This window comes from Bombina bombina, chromosome 1, assembly GCF_027579735.1.
Source record: "Bombina bombina isolate aBomBom1 chromosome 1, aBomBom1.pri, whole genome shotgun sequence".
Taxonomy (NCBI): Eukaryota; Metazoa; Chordata; class Amphibia; order Anura; family Bombinatoridae; genus Bombina; species Bombina bombina.
Window position 1 is genome coordinate 1149503929 of NC_069499.1, and position 27364 is coordinate 1149531292.

The 27364-nt window shown below is 38.2% G+C and overlaps 1 protein-coding gene across 1 annotated transcript in view; it reads left to right on the forward strand.

The window, feature by feature from the left end:
* WNK4 (WNK lysine deficient protein kinase 4) overlaps nucleotides 1-26258 on the forward strand; it is a 247970-nt gene extending 221712 nt beyond the window's left edge. The window contains exons 16-21 of the mRNA XM_053699477.1: nucleotides 524-605; nucleotides 6211-6910; nucleotides 7574-7776; nucleotides 8286-8383; nucleotides 19132-19191; nucleotides 21227-26258. Of these exons, the coding sequence (XP_053555452.1) occupies nucleotides 524-605; nucleotides 6211-6910; nucleotides 7574-7776; nucleotides 8286-8383; nucleotides 19132-19191; nucleotides 21227-21229 (1146 nt within the window). The 3' untranslated portion in view covers nucleotides 21230-26258. The remainder of the gene's footprint in view (nucleotides 1-523; nucleotides 606-6210; nucleotides 6911-7573; nucleotides 7777-8285; nucleotides 8384-19131; nucleotides 19192-21226) is intronic.
* The last annotated feature ends 1106 nt before the right edge of the window (nucleotides 26259-27364 follow it).

A 27364-nucleotide genomic window follows, 5' to 3' on the forward strand; every position in this document is an offset into this window, starting at 1 on the left:
TAGAATATATATATAAATAGACTTGAACCTGGGACATACATATTCAAGAGCTTATATGTTTTAAAATGATACAAAAATTGACGTTTAACTGTTTTGACACAACAATATGCAAATGTGAATCCTAACATAGAATGGAAGAGGTCAGCTAATTAGTCTTTGTGTGAGAATATCACAGGTTCTGAGGACAAACAAATTGTTTTATGTAACCAATAGCTCTCAAGACAAGAGTGGTATCAATACAAGTTCTTTAGCCTGTTCATTTGTCATCTTACTATAATTTGTGGACATTAAACCTAGGTGTTAGTTGTGATACATAAGCATGGCACAAAGTGGTAATTGATAGTAGAAAAAAAAGTTTTTGCCATAGCTCAAAGGGATATATATCTCTGTATTATCACGCAGAGTGGTTATTGATGGCACATATACTCTAATCGGAAAGGCTGTGGTTGTCTAATTTGCAAGTCCATGACTATATTCTGCATTTTAGTGATTTATGGATTTATTTCTGTGTCTGTCTTTCAAGGTGCAACCTGTAGCATCTGAATCCAGCCTTCTGCCACCTGTATCCCCAACCAAGGCCATGCCAGCCAGTGTCATCACCAACAGTAAGTCATTGTACAGCACTGGGTATGTAGAACATCAATCTGTGGATGTGTTGTGGTGATATGCAGCACATATGGTAGTAGCCACATTCTTTGGGGTCAATTTATCAAGCTCCGTACAGAGCTTGATGCCCCGTGTTTCTGGCGAGCCTTTAGGCTCCCAGAAACAGAAGTAATGAAGCAGCGGTCTAAAGACCGCTGCTCCATAACCTGTCCGCCTGCTCTGAGGCGGCATACAGAAATCAACCCAATCGAATATGATCGGGTTGATTGACACCCCATTCTAGCAGCTGGTTGGCTGCGAATCTGCAGGGGCGGCATTGCACCAGCAGTTCACAAGAACTGCTGGTGCAATGATAAATGCACCTGTCTGCATTTATCGATGTACGGTGGACATGATCCGCTACTTCGTATCATGTCTGTCCGCACTTTAATAAATATACCCCATAATCTCTATTAACTGTACAGATCTGAAAAACAATTAAGAGACCACTGCAAAATTATATCAGTTTCTCTGGTTTTACTATTTATAAGGATGTGTTGAGTAAAATGAACATTTTAGTTTTATTCTATAAACTACTGACAGCATTTCTACCAAATTCCAAATAAAAATATTATCATTTAGAGCATTTATTTGCAGAAAATGACAACTGGTCAAAATAACAAAAAAGATAAAAAAAAATCAGACCTCGAATAACAAGTTCATATTTATTTTAAACAACACAATACTAATGTTTTAACTTAGCAATATTTGGTGGAATAACCCTGATTTTCAATCACAGCTTTGATGCTCTCCACTAGTTTCTGACATTGCTGTTGGGTGACTTTATGCTACTCTTAGCTCAAACATTCAAGGAGCTTGGCTTTGTTTGATGGCTTGTGACATCCATCTTCCTCTTGATCACATACCAGAGGTTTTCATTGGGGTTTAGATCTGAAGATTGGGCTGGCCATGACTGGGTCTTGATCTGAGGGTCCCCCCTCCACACCCTGATTGACCTGGCTGTGTGGCAGGGAGCATTGTCCTGCTGGAAAAAAAACAATCATCAGAGTTGTGGAACATTGTCAGAGCAGAAGAAAGCTTTCTTCCAGGATAACCTTGTACGTGACTTGATTCATGTGTCCTTCACAAAGACAAATTAATAACAATCTTTTTTTTTTTTTTTTTTGGAATTTGGGAAAAATGTTGTCAGTAGTTTATAGAATAAAACAAAACTGTTCATTTTACTCAAACTCATACTTATAAATAATAAAAAACAGAGAAACTGCTCATTTTCCAGAGCTGTATCTCAACAAAGGATTCAATATAAAATGGGGGTAATATATCAGTTTTGATGTAGATATAATGAATTAAAGAGATATCAGCCTACAGAAAATATTTCTCAAATGGTGTAAAACTGAAATGTGAATAAACATGTTCCGTAGCATGACACAAATACATTTAAATGATTATATCTGCTTTAAAGGGACATAAAACAATTTTTTTCCTTTCATTATTCAGGTAGAGCATGCAATTTTTAAAAGCTTTCTAATTTACTTCTATTATCAAAATTTCTTCATTCTCTTGGTATCTTTTTTGAAAAACAGTGACGTAAGCTCAGAATGTTCCATTTGCAAAAGCACTAGATGGCAGCACTATTTTCTGCCATGTAGTGCTCTAGAGACCTACCTAGGTATCTCTTCATCAAAGAACACCATGAGAACAAAGCAAATTTGATAATAATTAAAGGGACAGTAAAGTCACAAAAAATCTTTCATGATTTAAATAGGGCATGTAATTTTAACCCCTTAATGACCGAGGATGTGCAGGGTACGTCCTCAAAAAAAAGGCAGTTAACGCCTGAGGACGTACCCTGCACGTCCTCGGTGTGGAAAGCAGCTGGAAGCGATCCTGCTCGCTTCCAGCTGCTTTCCGGTTATTGCAGTGATGCCTCGATATGGAGGCATCCTGCAATAACCTGACATGGCCATCCGATGCAGAGAGAGCCACTCTGTGGCCCTCTCTGCACCGGACATCGATGGCCGGTATCGTTGGTGGGTGGGAGCCGACTTGGGAGGCGGGTGGGCGGCCATCGGTGTGCCGTGTGACGTTGAGGGGGGCGGGATCGGGGGCGGGACCGTCGGGGGCGCGCACGGACGCGCGTGCACGGAGGGTGGCGGGCGGGCGCGTGCACGGGGCGGGAGCGGGTGGGAACCGCTACACTACGGAAAATGAATTAAAAGTTAAAAGTAGCATAAGCACAACAAAAAAAAAACACAAAAAGAGATCGTGGAGGGGTGGGGGGTTGGTTTTTGTGTGGGGGGAAGCTACACTACAGAAACGTTAAAAAAATGTACAACAAAAACATTTTTTCTTATAAACTGGGTACTGGCAGACAGCTGCCAGTACCCAAGATGGCGCCAATTAAGTTAGAGTGGGAGGGTTATAGAGCTGTTTGGGGGGGATCAGTGAGGTTGGGGGCTAAGGGGGGACTTTTACACAGCAGCATATTTAAATATGCTTTTAAAAATACCACCAAAAAACAAATATAGCTTTTATTTTAGTACTGGCAGACTTTCTGCCAGTACTTAAGATGGCGGGGACAATTGTGGGGTGGGGGAGGGAAGAGAGCTGTTTGGGAGGGATCAGGGGGTCTGATGTTTCAGGTGGGAGGCTGAGCTCTACACTAAATCTAATATTAACCCTGCAAGCTCTCTACAAGCTACCTAATTAACCCCTTCACTGCTAGCCATAATACACGTGTGATGCGCAGCGGCATTTAGCGGCCTTCAAAATACCAAAAAGCAATGCCAAAGCCATATATGTCTGCTATTTCTGAACAAAGGGGATCCCAGAGAAGCATTTACAACCATTTGTGCCATAACTGCACAAGCTGTTTGTAAATGATTTCAGTGAGAAACCTAAAATTGTGAAAAATTTAACGTTTTTTTTAATTTGATCGCATTTAGCGGTGAAATGGTGGCATGAAATATACCAAAATGGGCCTAGATCAATACTTGGGGTTGTCTACTACACTACACTAAAGCTAAAATTACCCCAAAAAGCTCCCTACATGCTCCCTAATTAACCCCTTCACTGCTGGGCATAATACACGTGTGGTGCGCAGTGGCATTTAGTGGCATTCTAATTACCAAAAAGCAACACCAAAGCCATATAAGTCTGCTATTTCTGAACAAAGGGGATCCCAGAGAAGAATTTACAACCATTTGTGCCATAATTGCACAAGCTGTTTGTAAATAATTTCAGTGAGAAACCTAAAGTTTATGAAAAAATTTGTGAAAAAGTGAACGATTTTTTTTATTTGATCGCATTTGGCGGTGAAATGGTTGCATGAAATATACCAAAATGGGCCTAGATCAATACTTTGGGTTGTCTACTAAAAAAAAATATAGACATGTCAATGGATATTCAGAGATTCCTGAAAGATATCAGTGTTCTAATGTAACTAGCGCTAATTTTGAAAAATAATGGCTTGGAAATAGCAAAGTGCTACTTGTATTTATTGCCCTATAACTTGCAAAAAAAGCAAAGAACATGTAAACATTAGGTATTTCTAAACTCAGGACAATATTTAGAAACTATTTAGCATAGGTGTTTTTTGGTGGTTGTAGATATGTAACAGATTTTGGGGGTCAAAGTTAGAAAAAGTGGGGTTTTTTTCAATTTTTCCTCATATTTTATAATTTTTTTTATAGTAAATTATAAGATATGATGAAAATAATGGTATCTTTAGAAAGTCCATTTAATGGCAAGAAAAACGGTATATAATATGTGTGGGTACAGTAAATGAGTAAGAAGAAAATTACAGCTAAACACAAACACAGCAGAAATGTAAAAATAGCCTTGGTCCCAAACGGACAGAAAATGGAAAAGTGCTGTGGTCATTAAGGGGTTAAACAACTTTCCAATTTACTTTTATTACCAATTTTGCTTTGTTCTCTTGATATTCTTAGTTGAAAGCTAAATCTAGGAGGTTCATGTGCTAATTTCTTAGACTTTGAAGACTGCCTCTAATCTGAAAGCATTTTGACAGTTTTTCACCACTAGAGGGCGTTAGTTCACGTGTTTCATATAGATAACATTGAGCTCCGGCACGTGAAGCTTCTAAGAGCAAGCACTGATTGGCTAAAAATGCATGTCTGTCAAAAGAACTGAAATAAGGGGGGCAGTTTGCAAAAGGCATAGATACAAGGTAATCACAGAGGTAAAAAATATATTAATATAACAATGTTGGTTATGCAAAACTGGGGAATGGGTAATAAAGGGATTATCTACCTTTTTAAACAACAAAAATTCTGGTGTTTAGTGTCCCTTTAAGTAATTTGGAATTTTGTTAAAAAAGTGTATGCTCTGTCTGAATCACGAAAGAACATTTTTGGGTTTCATATCCATTTAAATTCTAAATTATTAACCCCAAAGCAATATGCAGCTGTCCTCTCTGGCAGCCAGTGGGTTGATAGTCACAGGTCCCTCTATACTCTGCATGGCATGATACATCAAATTAAGTGAAACAAATTTTTTAACTGCCAAAACATGGATGAGATTTTAAATTGTATTTAATGGAATGTTTTAACTCCAATTTAAATCATGTGATCACATGTAATCACCATCTTTATGTTGTGTAGTAAACATTACTGGAACTACATGACCCCAGAAGTACCCCTAGTTTTTTAGAGAATCCCAAGGAGATGTAATCTCATTCACTGTAAGAAAACAGTAGAGGAACTTCAAGCACATTCTGAAACATGCTATTCCCCTTTTTGTCATATAGCATAATAAATGTAACAATACCTATGTTTGCTAGTTGGTAGAGTTCAAATTTAGCTCCATATGTTGATAAATTGGTTACAGTAAAATAAATGGTCTGTTACTATACAGACTGACTGCCTCATGTACCCAATGCAAAATGTCAGGATTGTAATGTTACAGGCAAATAATTTATTCATGTTTAGAATTACATATAATTTAGCTGTTAGGGAGTTTATCACTGATGGTAGTTATTCCAAATGGCAAAGAAAATGTTCTACTGAATTTCTTAATAAATGCATTTATTTCAGTGTAGTGTTTTATTATGATATGCATTTATAAATATAATAGTTTCAAATAAATTAAATAAGAAATTAAATAAAATGATATGTTCATGTGAAATTAACTTCTTGAATTTCACCCGAGGTTATAAAATTGTTAATGTCTTATGACCACTCTCATCGGCGCCAATATTCTTCTTGCTGTGTTTTAGCCCAAGGTTATAGGATTTTTTTTTATTTGCTGCATCAAAGGTTTGTGCCTAGGGCTGGCATCAAAACCTAAAGGGTGGAAGTGGTAGTTTTCCACCATTTCAGGCTCTCAACATATTGAGATTGCCCTACTTGGCCTTTCAGTGGTAAATTATGGGTAAAGTCGTCATGTGACACCATAGTACGAAAGACTACTATTCAGATGCAATAGCACTAGTATTTAAATATGCTAAAAAATGTGAATTAACAGTAAACTGGAGACAAGAACTGAAGAACTAATTCAATGTGACATTTACAACAGTTATCACCTTTTGTTTACATTGTATCCCAAGAATGTTTTAAGTTTTCCCTTTTCTCTTTCATTCCACAGATAGTCAATCAAAGGTCGTAGGAAGGTTTCAAGTAACAATGTCCAAAGAACCCAGTGAAAGTAACAAAGAGTTAAACAACAGTCCTGAAACATCCCAGACATCAGATAAAACTTCTTTAGACACGTCTGAGATGTATGAGACTGCATCCTCTGACACAGACATCACTACCGATGAAGATACAGAGGAAAATGACTTCTCAGAACCTGAGATCGCAACCCCCAGTGCCTTGGATGTGGCTGTAGAGGATAATTATAGGCAAGACAGCGGTTCTGAATCTGAGACCTATAAGCAGGATTGGCCTGAAAATTATGGTGATGATAAGAGAAATGGATTCACCACTGCTAGAAACAGCCTAGAAACAGAAGAAATAAACATGTGTGTTCTTAACAACAATTCCACCACAACAAACGGTGACATTCAGCACTGCAGCAACTCCAGGAAAGAGTCTCATAGTAACTCTAGTTTGATGGTGAATGGAGAGGTCACAGAAGACAAAAACAAAGTAGCTGCCATATTTGATGGAAAGGATATGGACAGCAAGTCTTCAAGTGACGGGGAAAACACAGAGAAGACACCTCAACAGATCTCCACAGTCCAGGTCTGGTTGCATTATACAAGAGGTATCGCCTACCTTAGCAGCGATGACACTGAGAGTGAAGATGAGGAGATATTTGAGGAGCTACAGCAACTCAGACAAAAGTAAGCTTGGGTTGAAACTTTTTTTTCTGGATTAAAACTAGATAGATAGATTTTTCTACATTCTGACTTTTATCTCATTATTAAAATTGTAGAATCTCACAGAAGTTGTTTTTTTTAAGCTAGGTATAAGTCTGACATCCATAAATACGTTGCATGTACTTTTTGTGTTTTGTTCCTTGCAGGAAATGATTTTATTATAACAGGACATCTTTATAATACAAAGTAATAAAATTAATATGGTTAAGATTGCTATGACTTATTTACAGTAAATTAACAGTAAAGTGATTTTGTTTTCTTTATTGCATTTTTGTTTAGGTACTAATTTTATGTAGTAATTTCACTGTTTACTAATAAGGCAATGGGAATTCTCAGCCAGTAACTGAAATGTGCCCAACTGTGTGTTTCTATGTAAAGAAAAAACTTTATCTTTTTTCATATTTTTTATTGTAATGTCCTTTTGAGTATAAGCATTCTACAATTACAGTATGAAGAAGATCTATGCACACAGGTTTCGTGGGGAGTTATGAATTGTTATAAAACAGCAGTACACAAGCTTATTATGTAGCAATAATTAATAAATGCCACAGTGCTAAACTCGTTATGAGTGACAATCCATACAGCTGTACAGAGAGTGATCTATAGATGTTTTGTCCTCCTGTGCAGGCACATGTCTGAGGTGCAGCTGTTACAGGCTCTACAAAAGAAGGAGATTGAAGAACTGTATTGTAGGATGGGCAAGGTGCCTCCTCCAGGGATTGTGTCTCCAGCAGCCATGTTGTCCAGCCGACAGCGGCGCCTCTCCAAAGGCAGCTTCAACCCTTCCAGGAGGAACAGCCTGCAAAGACTGGAGCTTGTGCCAGCGTCAGGTACAACTAGATGGCACCTATTTGAAGACAAGATTACGTTTTCTGATAAAAGTAACTTTTGCAACAATGGTTCATACAACTAGTCTTTACTTATTAGAGCAGCCAACTCCGGTTGCTTTAATATTTAGCATATATACCCTATTAGCTCACAGTGCATTCCATACAGTGTAATATCAGACTGCTAGGAGCTCCTCACGTTGCTTCAAGGTATTATGTGATTCTGTAGACCACATTTACTAAATAATGGGGATGTGAGGTTTAGTGAATTGGTTTTGTAAAATAATATACTAGATGAAGAGGCAGGAGAGGTTTTTAATGCATTGTCCTCAAAAACCTACACCTAGTAACTTAATTTGCAAGGCAGTGGCATCTAGCTGGTTATTGGTGCCTGCATACATTTGTCTCTTGTGATTGGCTAACTAAATGTGTAAAAAAATTCTAAGCTTCTAGCTCAACTGTGCAAACTAAATTCTGATGTCTAATATAATCTCCATATTTTGTATTCTCAGGAATTATAAGGAAGAATTCAGTTGGCGGCAGTAGCACTGGTTCGCAAGAGCAACGTTCCAACAAAGGGGTCATGTTCTCTGGAGACGTTACAAGAATGGTGAGGAAGATGAGAACAGGTGCAGTGAGCTTAATTCAAAAACTGGCACAGTTTAAATCACAGTGGCATGTGTATAGAAAGGAAAACTGTGATGTTATATTTCTGCAATAAACATGGTTAATGCTTCCATACCTTAGAATTAAACATGTGTAGCCAATCAAAACCAGGAACAGGACACTATAGATGTAGCTGGCATTCACCTAGATTACGAGTTTTGCGCTAAACAGGGTGTGAAATGAACGCAACAAAAGTTGCGTTATTTCACCCCCCATATCGTTGCCATTACGAGTTTCTGAAAAGCCTCCTTGTGTGTGTGATATGGTGGTGTTAAGCTCCATACCGCACAAAAGCCAAGGGCTGCTTTGACGTGCTCGTGCATGCTTTCCCCCATAGATATCAATGGGGAGAGAGTGTCAGAAAAAAAACTAACACCTGAAGTGCGGATTGAAAAATCTCCGCAACGCAACCCCATTGATGTCTGTGGGGAAAAAAAGTTATGTTTAAACCTAACACCCTAACATAAACCCCCGAGCCTAAACACCCCTAATCTGCTGCCTCCGACGTCCCCGACACCTAAATAAAGTTATTAACCCCTAATCCACTGCTACCCAACATCGCAGACACTAATAAACATTATTAACCCCTATTCCGCCGCTCCCCAACATCGCCGGCACTATAATAAATTAACCTCTATTCTGCTGCTCTCGACATCGCAACACCTAAATAAAGTTATTAACCCCTAATCTGCTGCTCCCGACATTGCCGCCACTAATAAAAGTTATAATAAATATATTAATCCCTATTCTGCTGCTCCCAACATCGCAACACCTAAATAAAGTTATTAACCCCTAATCTGCCGCTCCCGACATCGCCACCACTAATAAACATTATTAACCCCTATTCTGCCGCTCCCCGGCATCGCTGCCACTATAATAAAGTTATTAACCCCTAAACCTCCGGCCTTCCACATCTCCGCCACTAAATATACCTATTAACCCCTAAACTGCCAGACCCCCACATTGCAAAACACTAAATTAACCTATTAACCCCTAAACCTAACACCCTCCTAACTTTAAATTAAAATTACAATATAATTCTATTTAAATAAATATAAACTTACCTGTGAAATAAAAAAAAACTTACATTAAACTATAAATTAACCTAACATAACTATTCTAATAAAATTTAAAAAAAAATACCAATTAAAATATCTAAATTACAAATTTTAAAAACCTAACACTATGAAAAAAAAAAAAAATCTAAATTACAACTAAAAAAAGACAAATCCTACGAAAAATTTAAAAAATCTGTTTACAAAAGAAATCAGCTCTTTTACCTGTAAAAAAATACAAACTCCACCCAACAGTAGAACCCACCACCCAACCAACCCCCCAAAATAAAAAACCTAACTCTTTAAAAAAAACCTTAGCTACCCATTGCCCCTAAAGGGGCATTTGTTTGGGCATTGCCCTTAAAAGGGCATTTAGCTCTTTTGCATTTCCCTTAAAATGGCATTTAGCTCTTTTTCAAAGCCCAAACCCTAATCTAAAAAAAAAACCACCACAAAAAATTAAAAAAAAACTAGCACTAACCCCAGAAGATCTACTCACGGTTTCTGAAGTCCGGACATCCATCTCCATCCAGGCGGCGAGGTCTTCATCCATCCCGAGGGCGTCTTCTATCTTCATAACAGCGGCGCAGAGTGGAGCCATCCTGGAAGCCGATCCCATCCTGCACGGAGCGTCCTCTTCATATGGTCATAGCCGTACACTGAAGTTGAATGCAAGGTAGCCATTTCAAAATGGCGTACCTCGCATTCCTATTGGCTGATTTGATTCTTTCATCGACTCCATCAGAAACTAAATAAGCTCTCAACATACTTCCATTCTCTCACCCCCTCAAACGCTCGTAATCAACCACAACCCACATAGCCATAAATTTACCTCTTTCACCCCTGTTACTGAGGAAGAAGTTCCGGCACTTATACTGAGCTCTCACCTCACTACCTGTCCTCTTGACCCTATCCCCTCAAAGATGCACCCCTCCATCTCTTCTACCCTTACCCCTATACTCACGCATATTTTCAACCTCTCCCTCAGCACCGGTATATTTCCTTCATCTCTGAAACATGCACTGGTCACACCTATCCTCAAAAAACATAATTTATGCTTACCTGATAAATTTATTTCTCTTGTAGTGTATCCAGTCCACGGATCATCCATTACTTATGGAATATATTCTCCTTCCCAACAGGAAGTTGCAAGAGTCCACCCACAGCAAAGCTGCTATATAGCTCCTCCCCTAACTGCCATATTCAGTCATTCGACCGAAAACATGCAGAGAAAGGAAAAACCATAGGGTGCAGTGGTGACTGTAGTTCAAATGAAAAAATTACCTGCCTTAAAGTGACAGGGCGGGCCGTGGACTGGATACACTACAAGAGAAATAAATTTATCAGGTAAGCATAAATTATGTTTTCTCTTGTTAAGTGTATCCAGTCCACGGATCATCCATTACTTATGGAATACCAATACCAAAGCTAAAGTACACGGATGATGGGAGGGACAAGGCAGGTACTTAAACGGAAGTTACCACTGCCTGTAAAAAACCCTTTCTCCCAAAAATAGCCTCCGAAGAAGCAAGGTATCAAATTTGTTAAATTTGAAAAGTATGAAGCGCAGACCAAGACTCCGTCTTGTAAATCTGTTCAACAGAAGCCACATTTAAAAAAAGGCCCAAGTGAAAACCACAGCTCTAGTAGAATGAGCTGTAATCCCTTCAGGAGGCTGCTGTCCAGCAGTCTCATAAGCTAAATGAATTATGCTTTTTAACCAAAAAGACAGAGAGGCTGCTGAAGTCTTTTGACCTCTCCTCTGTCCAGAATAGACAACAAACAAGGTGAACGTTTGATGAAAACTGTAGTAGCTTGTAAGTAAAACTTTAAAGCACAAACCACATCCAATATTGTGTAATAGACGTTCCTTCTTTGAGGAAGGATTAGGATACAAGCATGGAACAACTATCTCTTGAGTGATGTACTTGTTAGATACCACCTTAGGAAAAAACCCAGGTTGGTACGCAGGACTACCTTATCCGTACGAAGGACCAGATAAGGAGAATCACATTGTAACACAGATAACTTGGAGACTCTACGAGTCGAGGAATTAGCTACCCAAAAGGAACTTTCCAAGATAAAGATTGATATCTATGGAACAAAAAAGGTTCAAACGGAACTTCTTGAAGAACCTTAAGAATCAGGTTTAAGCTCCATGGCGGAGCAACAGTTTTAAACACAGGCTTGGATCTAACCAAAGCCTGACCAAATGCCTGAACGTCTAGAATACCTGCCAGACGCTTGTGCAAAAAAATAGACAGAGTAAAAATCTGTCCCCTTTTAAGGAATTAGCTGACAACCCTTTTCTCAAAAACATCTTGGAGAAAAGATAATATCCTGGGAATCCAGACTTTACTCCATGAGTAACCCTTGGATTCATAACAATCAGATATTTACACCATATCTATGTTCAATTTTCCTAGAGACAGGCTTTCATGTCTGTATTAAGGTATCAATGACTGACTCGGAGAAGCCATGCTTTGATAACATCAAGCGTTCAGTCTCCAGGCAGTCCATCTCAGATTGATTCTATTTAGATGGTTGAAAGGACCCTGAGGTAGAGGGACCTGTCTCAGAAGCAGAGACCGTGATGGAAAGGATGACATGTCCACCAGATCTGCATACCAGGTCCTGCGTGGCTACGCAGGCGCTGTCAAAAACACCAAAGCCCTCTCCTGCTTGGTCTTGACCTCCGGAGGAAATCCCACTCCCCCGGAAGAAAAGTCTGACGACTTAGAAAATCCACCTCCCAGTTCTCAACACCTGGGATATGGATAGCTGATAGACAAGAGTGAGTCTCTGTCCAGTGAATTATTGTAAGACTTCTAACATTGCTAGGGAACTTCTGTTCCCCCTTGATGGCTGATGTAAGCCACAGTCGTGTATATTGTCCGACTGAGTATGATGTACCTCAGAGTTGCTAACTGAGGCCAAGTCTGAAGAGCATGGAATATCACTCCCAGTTCCAGAATATTTATTAGAAGGAGGGTCTCCTCCTAAGTCCACTATCCCTGAGCCTTCAGGGAGTTCCAGACTGCATCCCAACCTAAAAGGCTGGCATCTATTGTAACAATTGTCCCATCTGACCTGCGGAAGGTCATACCCTTGGACAGATGGACCCTACATAGTCACCAGAGAAGAGAATCTCTGGTCTCTTGGTCCAGGTTTAACAGGGGGACAAATCTGTGTAATCCCCGTTCCTCTGACTGAGCATGCATAGTTGCAGCGGTCTGAAATGTAGACGTGCAAACGGTACTATGTCCCTTGCCGCTACCATTAAGCCGATTTCATTCATGTACTGAGCCACCGAAGGGCGCGGATGGGATGAAAAAACACGGCAGAAATTTAGAAACTTTGACAACCTGGACTCCGTTAGGTAAATTTTCATTTCTACAGAATCTATCAGAGTCCCTAGGAGGGAAACCCTTGAGATTGGGGATAGAGAACTCTTTCCTTGTTCACTTTCCACCCATGTGATCTCAGAAATGCCAGTACTACGTCCGTATGAGACTGGGCAATTTGGATGTTTGACGCCTGTATCAGGATGTCGTCTAAATAAGGGGCCACTTCTATGCCCCGCGGTCTAAGGACCGCCAAAGCGACCCCAGAACCTCCATAAAGATTCTTGGGGCTGTAGATATCCCAAAGGAAAGAGCTACAAACTGGTAATGCCTGTCTAGAAAGGCAAACCTGAAAAACGATGGTGATCTTTATGCATCACAATGTGAGGATAAGCATCCTTCAAATCCATTGTAGTCCTCTATTGACTCTCCTGGATCATAGTTAAGATGGTACGAATAGTTTCCATCTTAAATGACGGAATTCTGAGGAATTTGTTTAAGATCTTTAGATCCAAAATAGGTCTGAAGGTTCCCTCTCCTTGGGAACCACAAACAGATTTGAGTAAAAACTCTGTCCCTGTTCATCTCTTGGAACTGGATGGATCTCGTACACAATGTAAGAATGCCTCCTTCTTTATCTGGTTTGCAGATAATTGTGAAAGGCGAAATCTCCCCTTTTTTGGGGGGGGAATCTTTGAAATCCAGAAGATATCTCTGGGATATAAATTCCAATGCCTAGGGATCCTGGGCATCTCTTGCCCACGCCTGGGCGAAGAATGAAAGTCTGCCCCCTATAGGATCCGTTACCGGATAGGGGTCCGTTCCTTCATGCTGCCTTAGAGGCAGCAGCAGGCTCCTTGGCCTGCTTATCTTTGTTCCAGGTCCGATTGTCTCCAGACCGCCTTGGACTGAGCAAAAATTCCCTCTTGTTTTGCCTTAGAGGAAGAGGATGCCACACCTGCCCTGAAGTTTTTAAAAGGCACGAAAATTAGACATTTTTTTTTTTTTTTTTTTTTTTTTTTTGGCCCTTGATTTGGACCTATCCTGAGGAAGGGCATGACCTTTTCCTCCAGTGATATAAGCAATAATCTCCTTCAAACCAGGCCCGAATAGGGTCTGCCCCTTGAAGGGAAGTTAAGTAGCTTATTTATTAAAGTCACGACAGCTGACCATGATATAAGCCATAGCGCTCTGCGCGCCAGTATAGTAAAAAACAGAATTCTTAGCCGTTAGTCTAGTCAAATGAACAAGGCATCAGAAAACAAAGGAATTGGCTAGCATAAGCTTGTCAAATATATTCATCCAATGGAGTCGCTTAACTGTAAAGCCTCATCAAGAGACTCAACCCAGAACGCCGCAGCAGCAGTGACAGAAGCAATGTATGCAAGGGGCTGCAGGATAAAACCCTGTTGAATAAACATTTTTTATCCATTGGATCTAAAAAGCACAACTGTCCTCGTCAGAGGTAGTGGTACGCTTAGCTAGAGTAGAAACTCTTCTCTCCACCTTAGGAACTGTCTGCCAGAAGTCCCGTGTGGTGGTAACTATTAGAAAACATTCTTCTAAAAAATAGGAGGGGAAGAGAACAGCACACCTGGTCTATCCCATTCCTTATTAAAAAAATTTTAGTAAACCTCTTTAGGTATTGGAAAAACATCAGTACACACCGGCACTGCATATTATTTATCCAGTCTACACAATTTCTCTGGCCCTGCGATTGTACACATTCATTCAGAGCAGCCAAAGCCTCCCTGAGCAACAAGTGGAGGTTCTCAAGCATAAATTTTAAATGTAGAAATATCAGAATCAGGTTAAATCATCTTCCCTGAGTCAAAAAAAAAAAATCACCCACAGACTAAGCATATTGTGAGGTAGTATCATACATGGTTCTTAAAGCGTCTGTATGCTCTGTATCTACCCCCAGAGCTAACTGCTTTCCTTTAATTTCAGGTAGTCTGACTAATACTGCTGCCAGAATATTATTCACCACCTTTGCCATGTCTTGTAAAATAAACGCTATGGGCGCCCTTGATGTACTTGGCGCCATTTGAGCGTGAGTCCCTGAAGCGGGAGTCGAAGGGTCTGACACGTGGGGAGAGTTAGTCGGCATAACTTTCCCCTCGACAGAATCCCCTGGTAAAAGAAACGCTATGGGTGCCCTTGATGTACTTGGCGCCATTTGAGCATGAGTCCCTAAAGCGGGAGTCAAAAGGTCTGACACGTGGGGAGAGTTAGTCGGCATAACTACCCCCACGACAGAATCCTCTGGTGATAATGTTTTTAAAGACAAAAAATGATCTTTATTGTTTAACATGAAATCAGTACATCTGGTACACATTCTAAGATGGGGTTCCACCATGGCTTTAAAACATAATGAACACAGAGCTTCCTCTACGTCAGACATGTTAGAACAGACTAATAATGAGACTAGTAAGCTTGGAAAACACTTTAAATCAAGTTAACAAGCAAATATATAAAACGTTACTGTGCCTTTAAGAGAAACAAATTTTGTCAAAATTTGAAAAACAGTGAAAAAAAGGCAGTAAAACAAACGAAATTTTTACAGTACATGTAATAAGGTAACAGAGCATTGCACCCACTTGCAAATGGATGATTAACCCCTTAATGCAAAAAACAGATAAAAAAAAACGACATAGACGTTTTAAAAAAAACAGACACAACAAACTGCCACAGCCAACAGTGGGAAGCTTCAGTTAACTGTTTCTATGCAAAATTTAAGCCAGCCATGTGGAAAAAACTTAGGCCCCAATAAGTTTTATCACCAAACATATGTATCTCTATTAATAAGCCTGATACCAGTCGCTTTTACTGCATTTAAGGCTATACCAACATTACAGTGTTATCACCAATGTACGTTAAAAAACGATTAAACATGCCAGCAAACGTTTTAAAACACATTTTTATAAGAGTATGTATCTCTATTAATAAGCCTGATACCAGTCGCTATCGCTGCATTTAAGGCTTTACTTACATTACTTCGGTATCAGCAGTATTTTCTTAGTCAATTCCATTCCTATAAAAATATTTTACTGCACATACCTTATCTGCAGGAAAACCTGCACACCATTCCCCCTCTGAAGTACCTCACTCCTCAGAATGTGTGAGAACAGCAAATGGATCTTAGTTACGTCTGCTAAGATCATAGAAAAACGCAGGCAGATTCTTCTTCCAAATACTGCCTGAGATAAACAGCACACTCCGGTGCCATTTAAAAATAACAAACTTTTGATTGAAGAATAAACTAAGTAGAAAGCACCACAGACTCTCACGACCTCCTATCTATGTTGAGGCTTGCAAGAGAATGACTGAATATGGCAGTTAGGGGAGGAGCTATATAGCAGCTTTGCTGTGGGTGGACTCTTGCAACTTCCTGTTGGGAAGGAGAATATATTCCATAAGTAATGGATGATACGTGGACTGGATACACTTAACAAGAGAAAAACCTTCTCTTGATCCAACCTCTCCATCCAACTACCACCCTATTTCCCTACTCCCTCTTGCCTCAAAGCTTCTTGAAAAGCTAGTATATGCACGCCTATCCCATTTCCTTACATTAAATTCCTTCCTCGACCCACTGCAATCTGGATTTCGTCCCCATCACTCCACAGAGACAGCAATCGTTAAAGTTACCAACAACCTACTTACAGCAAAATCAAAAGGCCACTTCTCTCTGCTTATCCTCCTTGATCTGTCCGCAGCCTTTGATACTGTTGACCACCCTCTTCTGCTCCAAACCCTCCACTCCTTCGGCATTTGTGACACAGCCCTCTCATGGTTCTCTTCCTACCTGTTAAACCGTACCTTTAGTGTAGCCTTCTCTGGTGCCTTCTCTGCCCCATCACCACTTTCTGTTGGGGTAGCACAAGGCTCTGTCCTCGGTCCCCTTCTCTTCTCAATCTACACGTCATCATTAGGTTTCCTAATAAAGTCCCATGGGTTCCAATATCATTTGTATGCAGACGACACCCAAATCTACTTCTCTGCACCAGACCTATCTCCTTCCTTGCTAACCCGTGTCACTGTCTTTCTCACATCTCTTCCTGGATGTCTCTCACTACCTCAAGCTAAATCTCTCCAAAACTGTGCTCCTTATTTTCCCTCCTTCTTCCAAAATCTCCACCCCCAATGTCTCTATAACTGTCAACAATGCCCTCATTACGACAACTCCCTCATTACCCCTACCCTGCATGCCCGATGTCTTGGGGTCACACTTGACTCAGATCTTTCTTTCACTCCTCACATTCAGTCCTTGGCTAAATCCTGCCGCTTCCACCTTAAAAACATCTCTAAAATTAGACATTTCCTTACACAAGACACAACTAAGTTTTTAATCCACTCTCTCATCCTTTCCTGCCTCGATTACGGCAAATCTGTCCTCTCTGGTCTCCCCAGCTGCCGCCTAGCTCCTTTACAATCCATAATGAATGCCTCTGCCAGGCTTATCTTCCTTACACGTCGCTCTTCATCTGCTGCACCTCTCTGCCAATCCCTTCACTGGCTTCCTCTTGCCTCCAGGACTAAACACAAAATTCTCACTCTGACATACAAAGCCCTCAACTGCACTGCTCCCCCCCTATATCTCAGACCTTGTCTCCATATACTCTCCCACCCGTCTCCTTCGCCCTCCGCTCATGACCACCTACTCTCCTCCTCTCTTGTTACCTACTCACACTCCCGCTTACAGGACTTCTCCAGACTGGCTCCCATCTTGTGGAACTCTCTGCCTTGCTCCACAAGACTCTCCCCTAGTTTTGAAAGCTTCAAGCGCTCCCTAAAGACTCTACTGTTCAGGGATGCATACAACCTACACTAACCTTTCTTTATACCAGTTCCTCTCCTCCATTGCTATCCCCTTGAACACCCTTAGCATGTAAGCCTAAGAGCCATGCTGTTTGTAGCTCACCTTCTTTAGAAGTGACTACAACAGAGCGACTCTTGGCAGGGCCCTCTACCCGTCTGATCCCTATAAATGTTTCCTTGTATTCCGCTTATGTTTATACCACTGCCAAATCTGTTGGTGCTCTAAAAATAACTGATAATAATAATAATTTCGTTTATTTTTTTTGTAATCTTAGTGTTTTTTATTTTTTGTGATTTTAGTGTTAATTATTTTTGGTAAACTTAGATTTTTAAAATTTTTTGTAGGATTTGTTTTTTTTAGTTGTAATATAGATTATTTTTTTTTTCGTAGTGTTAGGTTTTTTTAATTTTTTTTATTTAGCTATTTTAATTGGTAGTTTTTTTAATTTTATTAGAATGGTTTTGTTAGGTTAATTTATAGTTTAATGTTAGGTTAATTTATAGTTTAATGTTAGGTTTATTTTTTTTTCCCAGGTAAGTTTTTATATTGTAATTTTAATTGAAAGTTTGGGGGTGTTAGGTTTAGGGGTTAATAGTTTAATTTAGTGTTTTGTGATGTGGGGGCTGGCAGTTTAGGGGTTAATAGGTTTATTTAGTGGCGGAGATGTGGTAGGCCAGAGGTTTGGGGTCAATAACTTTATTTAGTGGCAGCAATGTCGGGGAGTGGTGGAATAGGGGTTAATAACTTTATTTAGTGGTGGCGATGTCGGGGTGCGGGGGAATATAGGGGTTAATATATTTAAATAGTGTTGGCGATGTGGGTGGGATGCAGATTAGGGGTTAATAACTTTATTGAATAGTTGCAATGTGGGTGGGCGGCAGATAAGGGGTTGATAGGTTTAATATAGTGTTTGTGATGCAGGAGGGCGGCGGTTTAGGGGTTAATAGGTAGTTTATGGGTGTTAGTGTACTTTGTAACATTTTAGTTATGAGTTTTGTGAAACATTTTCGTTACACAAAACTCATAACTACTGGTCTCAGATGGCGGTATGGATCATGTCAGTATAGGCTGTAATGCAAGCATTTTAGCCTCACCGCACAACCTGTAATACAGGCGCTATGGAAATCCCACGCAAAAACTTAAATTTTTTTAGTGTGCGGGATTGACGTTGCATTACAAGCTAAAATGCTTGCAGTATAGCTATACCGACACAACTCGTAATATGCGTTCCTGGCCATTACGCTGAAATTGCCATTTTTTAAGCGTTAAAAGCCGCAACGCAAACCTCGTAATCTAGGTGAATGTTAGATATGGGTGTTTTAAGTTTGCTGAAGAATGTATGTTGCTACAGCTTTTATAGTAATGCAGTTCATCTAGGACTAATTTGACTTTGGAAAACATCTATAGCTTCTATGATGAAAAGAAATGTACTATGTTTAAATATTTCTTCTGGGTTTTTTTTCTCACCTAGATTACTACAGGAGGTTTTCACAGTGATGTTTGTGATCAGGATGAAAAGGGAAAAGTTAAGGTAATTAATAGAATGCAGTTTACCATAGCTGTTTTACAAAGTAATATGTACCAATATTTTATACTCTCATTGAGTAGTGGGGAGAGAGTGGAAGCATTGAGACAAGTGGAAAATCAAATTAAAAGAATATGGAGCTTAGATAAATTTAGAATGCTATTGCTCAATTCCGTGCTCATGGATTTTAAACCACTTTAGCCTGTATCTCAGTCCTTTCATATACCTATTTGAAACAGGAGAAATACATATCTGTGGGCAAAAATAGTTACCCAAATCCCCATAGCAAAAGGTCACAAAAAATTGTGCGTTCTGTTCCTTTCAACGTGGCATGAAAATTTGGTCACAATTACACTTGCCTTGAGGGTGCACAGTCGTCCTTATACCAGCCACAAAGCAGGATAATAGGTTCAACAGATTAAATATTAATCAAGTACTGCCATGGATTTAGCATCGGTACCCTATGTTATATAATATTTGGTTTTGAGTACGTTAGAGAGATCCTGTCTTCCAACATATATATACCCCAAACATAGTAAACTTTAATCACAAACCTCACTATGCACTAAACACATATAGCGAACCCTATATAGCAATTTAGTTTAATTGTGCACCCTAACCAAACCCACTACATAACATCATCAGCCTCGTCTATGCACAAAAAGAGTTCCTCCCTTCTCACTACTGTCAGTATAGTGCTTTTCCTGTGTTCTCAATGCTCTTAAACAAATATGATGGTTTAATAGATGTTGTGGGATGATTGTCAAGACTGTGTCCACTCTTTTGAGGGAGAGTTATGTAGGGAAGCCACAGTAACCATTGTTAGGGTTAATTATGGAGGAAGAACGCAGGAATTTATACTTATTGGGTAGTAACACTGTTAGCTATATAATGGTACTACTATTATTGTGGCTATAGTGAGAATTACCTTACATGCAATTAGCAAGCTGTTAAATAATTACAGTGTGACTATGATGTTATCATTTATGTTGACCCAACTGAAATAGAGTGACGCTTAAGCCAATCACTGTTGGAACACATAAAATTGCAACCAATAAAGGGCTGTAGTTGGCAATCAAAGGAGAGGCAGAGTTGTCATTAGTTTTAAATAAAATTGGCAGAATTTAGGGGAAATGAAATCACACTTTCTAACCATAGATCTAATCATGAAAAGTGTATATTTTTGAAACCATTTTGAGGCTTCAAAGTTTTCAGCTTTGATGTTGTTTTTCTGCAATTGTACATGTGACATCACCAGCACTAACTAGTCATAAAAAAATAATGTCTGCTATGCTAAAAAAAGAGCCCTAAACTGTTCTTAATCCTCAATATAGTTAAAAAAACAAAAACTGGGCTAATACCTAAATAAAAATATTGTAATAAAGATACAACATAAAAAATAAAAACAAATAGTGTTTAAAATGACAATAAAAATATGTAGGTAATTCTGAGAAAATGGACCTTCGAAAGTCTCTTAAAGGCAATGTAGTAAAGTAGCAATGTATCTCTCTGGAGGCTCCTTCCTCCTCTAAGGTCAGATAAAACCAGGAAAAACGTTTACATCTGTAGGTAATAAAAGGAGTGCCATATAGTGTGATACTGTAACAAGTAACTGAAAAATACAGGCAAATCTGCACAGTGTACTCACAAGGGAGTTGACACTAGATTTGAATGAGTGCAATATAGACAAGCTGGTATTCTCCAGCTGACTGCAATCACGGTTTAGCTGCTGCACTCAACAAATCATCTGTGCAGTAGCTAAATTGGGATTGCAGTCAGCTGTTACAGTATCACACTATATGGCGCTCCTTTTATTAGATACTAACTGGCCATGCATGAGAGCTTGATTGACAGGGGACAGTACTACAAAGGATGTAGAGGTCAGTAATTTGTGAGGCTTAAATGCAAAAAAGGTACTTTTATTTATTTATTGTTCATTAATAGATTTATGGGGAAATAATGTCCTATTAGTATGTAATTTAAATGATCATTATATAGGCTTTCAACTAAATCTTTTTCTTTCTTCCTTTCTTTTTCTTAGTAAAGCCTTCAAAGAACAAAACACTTGAAAATAAGTAATAACTGAACTACCTCAGCGGACTTATTTCTGCCAAATGATGATACCCAAGGGAACTTGCAAGGACAGTGGCTTAGTGAGCAAAGTATATGGCAAGATCTGTTTTCTAGGGCTGTATGTAACGCACTGAGAGCCAATGGTGTTTATATACATACTATTATGGGTAGGAGAAGCTGTATCCTGGACATTTGAATAGAATGGACAGTTTTAGAAGATACGTTCTTGTGCCAACTATTTGTGTCCAGTTTTAAGAAGCTATCTAGATATCTTCAATAATAACAATGGCAGAGGGAGATTGTCAGTGACAATATTAAGCCTTTGACAGCCAACAGCTTATTATCTTTCATTAGAAGCTCTGTAATTATAGTCAGTGGGTATAGCTTTCATGCACTTTGGACTTCTTTAGTAGAAATCTGGAAAGTAATTTTATACCTGCCAACATCATCTGCCTTTTCCATGTGAATCTACCATTAACTTGAGCTTGTATTGAACTATAAAGCTTTATTAAGTTGAACACAAGAAACTTAAGAGATGTGGCCTGGCCTATTATAGGCTGAAAATGATGACTGTGAAATGGAGCAGCAGTTCTCAGATCTTCATGGATGAAAAACACGCCAGCAAGGCCTGTTTGGGGGATTATTTTATTCTGCAGCTGAGAGCAAAAACATTTTCATACTTTGGTTCAGGTCTCTACAGTTTGTAAAGATACCAAATATGATAAAGGGGTTTGATGATAAGTTGTTTGCTTGATCATGCAGCTGTAAGTAGCACTGCTAAGCAATGTGAAAAAATTAGGTTGAGCAATATAAAGTTGCCTTTTATATATATATATATAATATTTATAGTTTTACAAGGCCCAACCATATTGTGTCTTGTTGACTCATCCATTTAGCGGATGACATAGGCTGCATTTAATATGCAGGAAGCCCATAATGTTCAAAAGCATCATGTATATGGAGATGGGTATATGATTGTCAAAAGCTGGACTCATAACTTCTGGAGAACCATTTTATACATGATTGTGATAAATTAATGTGCACAATTCATCATACATATCAGACATATGTCAATATTTGTGGAAAATGCATATATTGTCCTTAAGTAGAGAAATAGGTGTTTTAGCCTTACGAATTGAAAACAAAATGCCTTCACAGTGGATGATGGTGGGTTGCATGCCTAGCAGCCCACTGTGACTTATTATTAACCATTGTATGTTCCAATGTACCAAACCCCCGGAAATTAGATTTATGAGAAATGTATGTTTCAAAATGCTTTGTGATGACAAATCACTGTATATACTTGAATATTATATTATTTTCCCCTAATTTTTAGCAACTGAAAAAATGTATTGTCACATCGAAAATCTCATCTTATTTATCTTAGCACATTATTGTGTTTTGCACAGGTGGGGCCTTGGGGTTACACTTTTTATAGTTTTGGTAGCGGTAGTGCACAGTCAGGGTACAAGTCTGGGTGGTATATTTAAAGGGACAGACTTTTAATAGATAAAATTTAAATATGTTTGATTTCTGTTTTTTAAAATATGTAGACATGCAAAGTTTCATAGATATTTTAATTGTACTATTAAGAGGTTTCAATTTTAAGGAGGTAGGTACCCCCAACAGAAGGTGCAGCAAAACCTTTTTTTATTATTTATTTTTATTAGAAGATAACATTGATTGAAACATTATTGTCACAGTCACTGGTAATGAAATATCTGACATAGGTTACGGCAGGTGCAGAAAAATGTTATTAGAACTTGCTCTCAGATAATATGATACTTTATTCAATAAAATAATAATAATTTTTATATAAATATATATATATTCTAGTTAAAAAACGATTAAATATTGATTATTAAAGGGATATAAAAGTGCAAAAATATAATGCTCTAATATGTTGGAGTATGCTTATTGCAATATTGCTTGTATATTATTGTGTGTTTATCCCTGCAAAGGGATTAAACACATAGTTAAAGTGAGCTTCAGAGCAGTAATGCACTACTAGGAGCTAGCTAAAAACATCTGGTGAGCCAAATAGTGTAGCCACCAATTAGCAGCTATTTTCCAGTAGTGTAGGATATGTACATATTATCTTTGAACAAAGGATACTAAGAGTACAAAGTAAATGTGAAAAAAATGACATGCTCTATCTGAATCATGCAAGTTTAATTTTGACTCTCCTATCCCTTTGAACTAACTTACATGCAAAACCCTTATAAGGGTTAAACAATGAGATCTAAAATAACCATGTTGCTTATTGCTAAAATATATGTCCTAAAAAAATATAGAATATCTATGAAACATTGCATCAATAAAAAGGGTAAAATACTGACTTTGTGCCCTTTTAATATTAGAAGATGGCAATGCTGCTCAAATGATAGCCATGAAGATAGTATTCCTGTATGACAGAAAAGAGAGGGACAGAATAAATGTGGTACAAATGTGATTGAGAAGAGTTGAAAAGAAGAGGGAGGAGGGAAGCACATGCTGAAAAGGTAGGAAACAGAACAAAATGATAGGGAGCAGGGAAGGTGAGTGTGGGGAGAGGAAGAGGAGGAACGATACAGAGAGAGCAAAATATGACAGAAGCTGGACACGTAGCTAGAAAGCAATACAAGTAATATATGTTTACTTGATTTCATTAGTGAAAGCCAACACTAGTAATAGTGAAAGGGTTGGCTGCTTTCAACCATCTACTTGTGAATTATGTCTTGAGAGTGTTCAGGAACTGTTCTTATGCAAGGGACAGCGCTTAAGCAAGAGAGAAGAAGATGACAATTTATCAATGCAAGTGCACAAAATGTCTTCAAACACCTTCAGAACACACATTTTATTTATTCACCTTCTGATACAACTAAACATCTAATGAGGTCATGATGGTATCAGCTATGGCAGAAATACATCTAAATCCTCCCTATCATCAACACATCTACACTTGGGTCCTTGGACCTTTAATCATATCTAATCCTGAAATTATTCCTTAAAGAAATTGCAATAGGACTTAAAGCAGAGGAAAGAGACATGATTAATAATTGATTTCAGGACTTACAGCAGCGTTTTTATGTTATTTCCTATATCTAACATCTACAATTAAACCAATTTTCAGGATTCTTTGTGTGTCCAAAGTCTTGGTGCTTCTCTTCTCCAGGTTAAAGGGATATTAAACAGTATGAGATTATAATACAAAATGTTTAATTATGTGTATACAATCATTTATTTTGTCACCTTTTCCTGTAATTTACCGTTGAAAATGGTTGATTTTCGGAATTCTACTGAGTTTCCATAAAGTAATGGGTGCCGCCGTATTTCCCTGTATCTCACCTGCTGGGGACAATTAGGGGCCGATTTATCAATGTCTGTCCGACATGATACGCTGTAGCGTATCATGTCCGACAGACATCGCTGAATGTCGACAGCATATATCATTTCACAAGCATTTCTAGTGAACTGCTTGTGCAATGCCGCCCCCTGCAGATTTGCGGCCAATTAGCAGCTAGTAGGGGGTGTCAATCAGCCGATCGTATAGTATCGGGCGTATTGATGTCTTAAGACCGCTGCTTCATAACTGCAGATTCCGGCAAGCCTGAAGGCTGGCACGAAAAAAGGGGCATCTGATATAAAGCACACAATAAAAGAGACTGCCCATACAAGGCTGTAAAGGAACATAGTATCTGAAAGGCCTTGTTTGCACATAGACAAATAGAAAACGAGTGCAAACATGGCAGCGCACATCACTCTATAGAAACTAAAGTACTTTATAAACACTAAACCTATGTATCTAAATTTACGTATCATTCTTAAGCTAATATTTGATTTAAATACATCATTATGTCTAGCATGTACTGTTTAACATCCCTTTAAGTATCACAGAAAGGGACCTTATCTGGGATCAGCCAGGGCTTGCAATTTTATACAGGTCCTTTCTGAGGTTTTCACTGTAAACTATCAGCAATCACTGTCATTAACTAACTATTGCCCCACACTAGAAAGTAAAAAAGGGACACGCATGTTTACTGGCGCTAATCTGTGGGCTTTACAAAAGAGGGCTTCAATAATAGGGGAAATGTTTGAAGTTATAATTAAGAGAAAAAAAAATCACCACTCAGTTGATTGTGTAGAAATGCCTATTTCTAGAGGTTGAAATGTAGGTATAGACATTATTACTTTCATATCAGAAAAAACAAGACAATATTCTTACAAATGCCATAAGTTCACAACAGACGAGAGCACGGATAAAACACTTTTACAATCAATAAATTAACAAAAGATCATTTATACCACTGACTGGTAAACGCTAAAGTGGTTGTGATTTAATTATTTGAAAAAATATGAATATCCATCCAACATATTGAAAGGTGACAAAATCTACATTGTGGAAAAGAAGGGGCAGGCATGTCTGCAAACATAAAAATCCTACCACAAATAATATGATCAGAAGAGAATTAGCAATAACATTCTAAGATAACTTCATGCATTTCACATCCACAATGTTTATGTGGTTTCCAGGATTTGCCAAGCCCTGATATGGCTGTATTTCTGTTAATAATGGGTCATGTGACCCTCAATACAAAACCACATCACTGTCATTTCACTTCAGTTTTAGATGGAATTGACATTGTTTATTACACAAATTCACTGTCATTTAGTCATTTTCTGTCTGTGACTGCAACTGGAATTTAATTTAAAAATGAATATAACTTAAGACATGTTGCTGTATGTTTAAAAATTAGTCACCATGTACACAATTTTAGCTTTAGCACTGTAACGTGTAACCAAGGCTGCTCATGTATTGTATAAATGTATTGAAAAATATATAAAACAATGAATAAATATTTTACACATGCAAAAATGTATTTTTATGTAATTTTAGCAACTCAGATGCTTGTAACTGGATAGTTTTAATTTGTATAATTAAAAATAGAATATATCAAAATGTTTTGGGTAAATTACGTTAGAATATTTTGTTTTATTAAAGACAGGTCATACATTTTAAAGAGTTGATGTGTTTTTTTTTATATGTTTTCATACATATTGGGCTAGATTACAAGTGGTGCGCTAACATTTGCGAGTGAGTGACCTCAGAATATAGCTTGCGTGTTAATTTGCACACGTATTACAAGTTGAAAGTAAATGCTCAAACGCAATCAAATTAAATGTACATTGGGTTGGCGCATCTGAAGATTTTGCATAAAGGATAAGTGCTAAAAAACAGTTGCACCAAACGAAACATAAATCTATGAAACTATACTGTAACACTCATAAACACTATCTGATGATTCATATAAATTTTAATTAAAAAAGTTATAAGGGTTCAAAGGTATATGACCATGTATGTGATTGCAAATATATATCTATACTAGTCCTAAAGCCTGTGTACGGGGGGCCAAAATCTCCATCCACTTGGATCCCCTCTCCCTCCTTCCCCTTCCTTGCCATTCGCAACTTTTTTTTTTCTGTAGTGCAGCGGATTTTAGGTCTAAAGCGGTGTCAGGTTAGCGCACATGCATCATTAGTTATCTTAAGGTACGTCATTGAAATATTAAATATAAAATATTTTTTAAATAAATATTAATAATAATTAATAATTATTATAGATAATGTAATATATATATATATATATGTGTATTTTTTAGAATATTTTAGGCGCATTTAGTATTTATTAAATATAAAATATTGAAAAATATTAATAATTAATGTAAATAATTATTATAGATGTACTAAAATACTCTAAAAAATATGTAGAATATATAAATATTACAGTATCTATAAAAGTAATTAATATAAGTCCTGAAGTCAGCGCACTTGTAAAACGTGATCTAACCAGCACGTGCAAAAAGATTACTTCTAGCGGTGTTTACGCACAAGTGGGAACACTACATACCGCTCCACTTGTATTTTGTAATGAAGAAGTTTAATATTTGCCTTCACACTACCAGGACCACAATTTCTGTCTGTCCTTCAGGGACAGCAAGAAATTTAGCTTTGTAGAGAGGAGGAATTATGATGTCCAGGGATTTTTTAGCATTTGTCTAGAACAGGGGTCGCCAACCTTTCAGGCCTCAGGCACCACTAAACTCACAATTTTGAATCCCGTGGACCA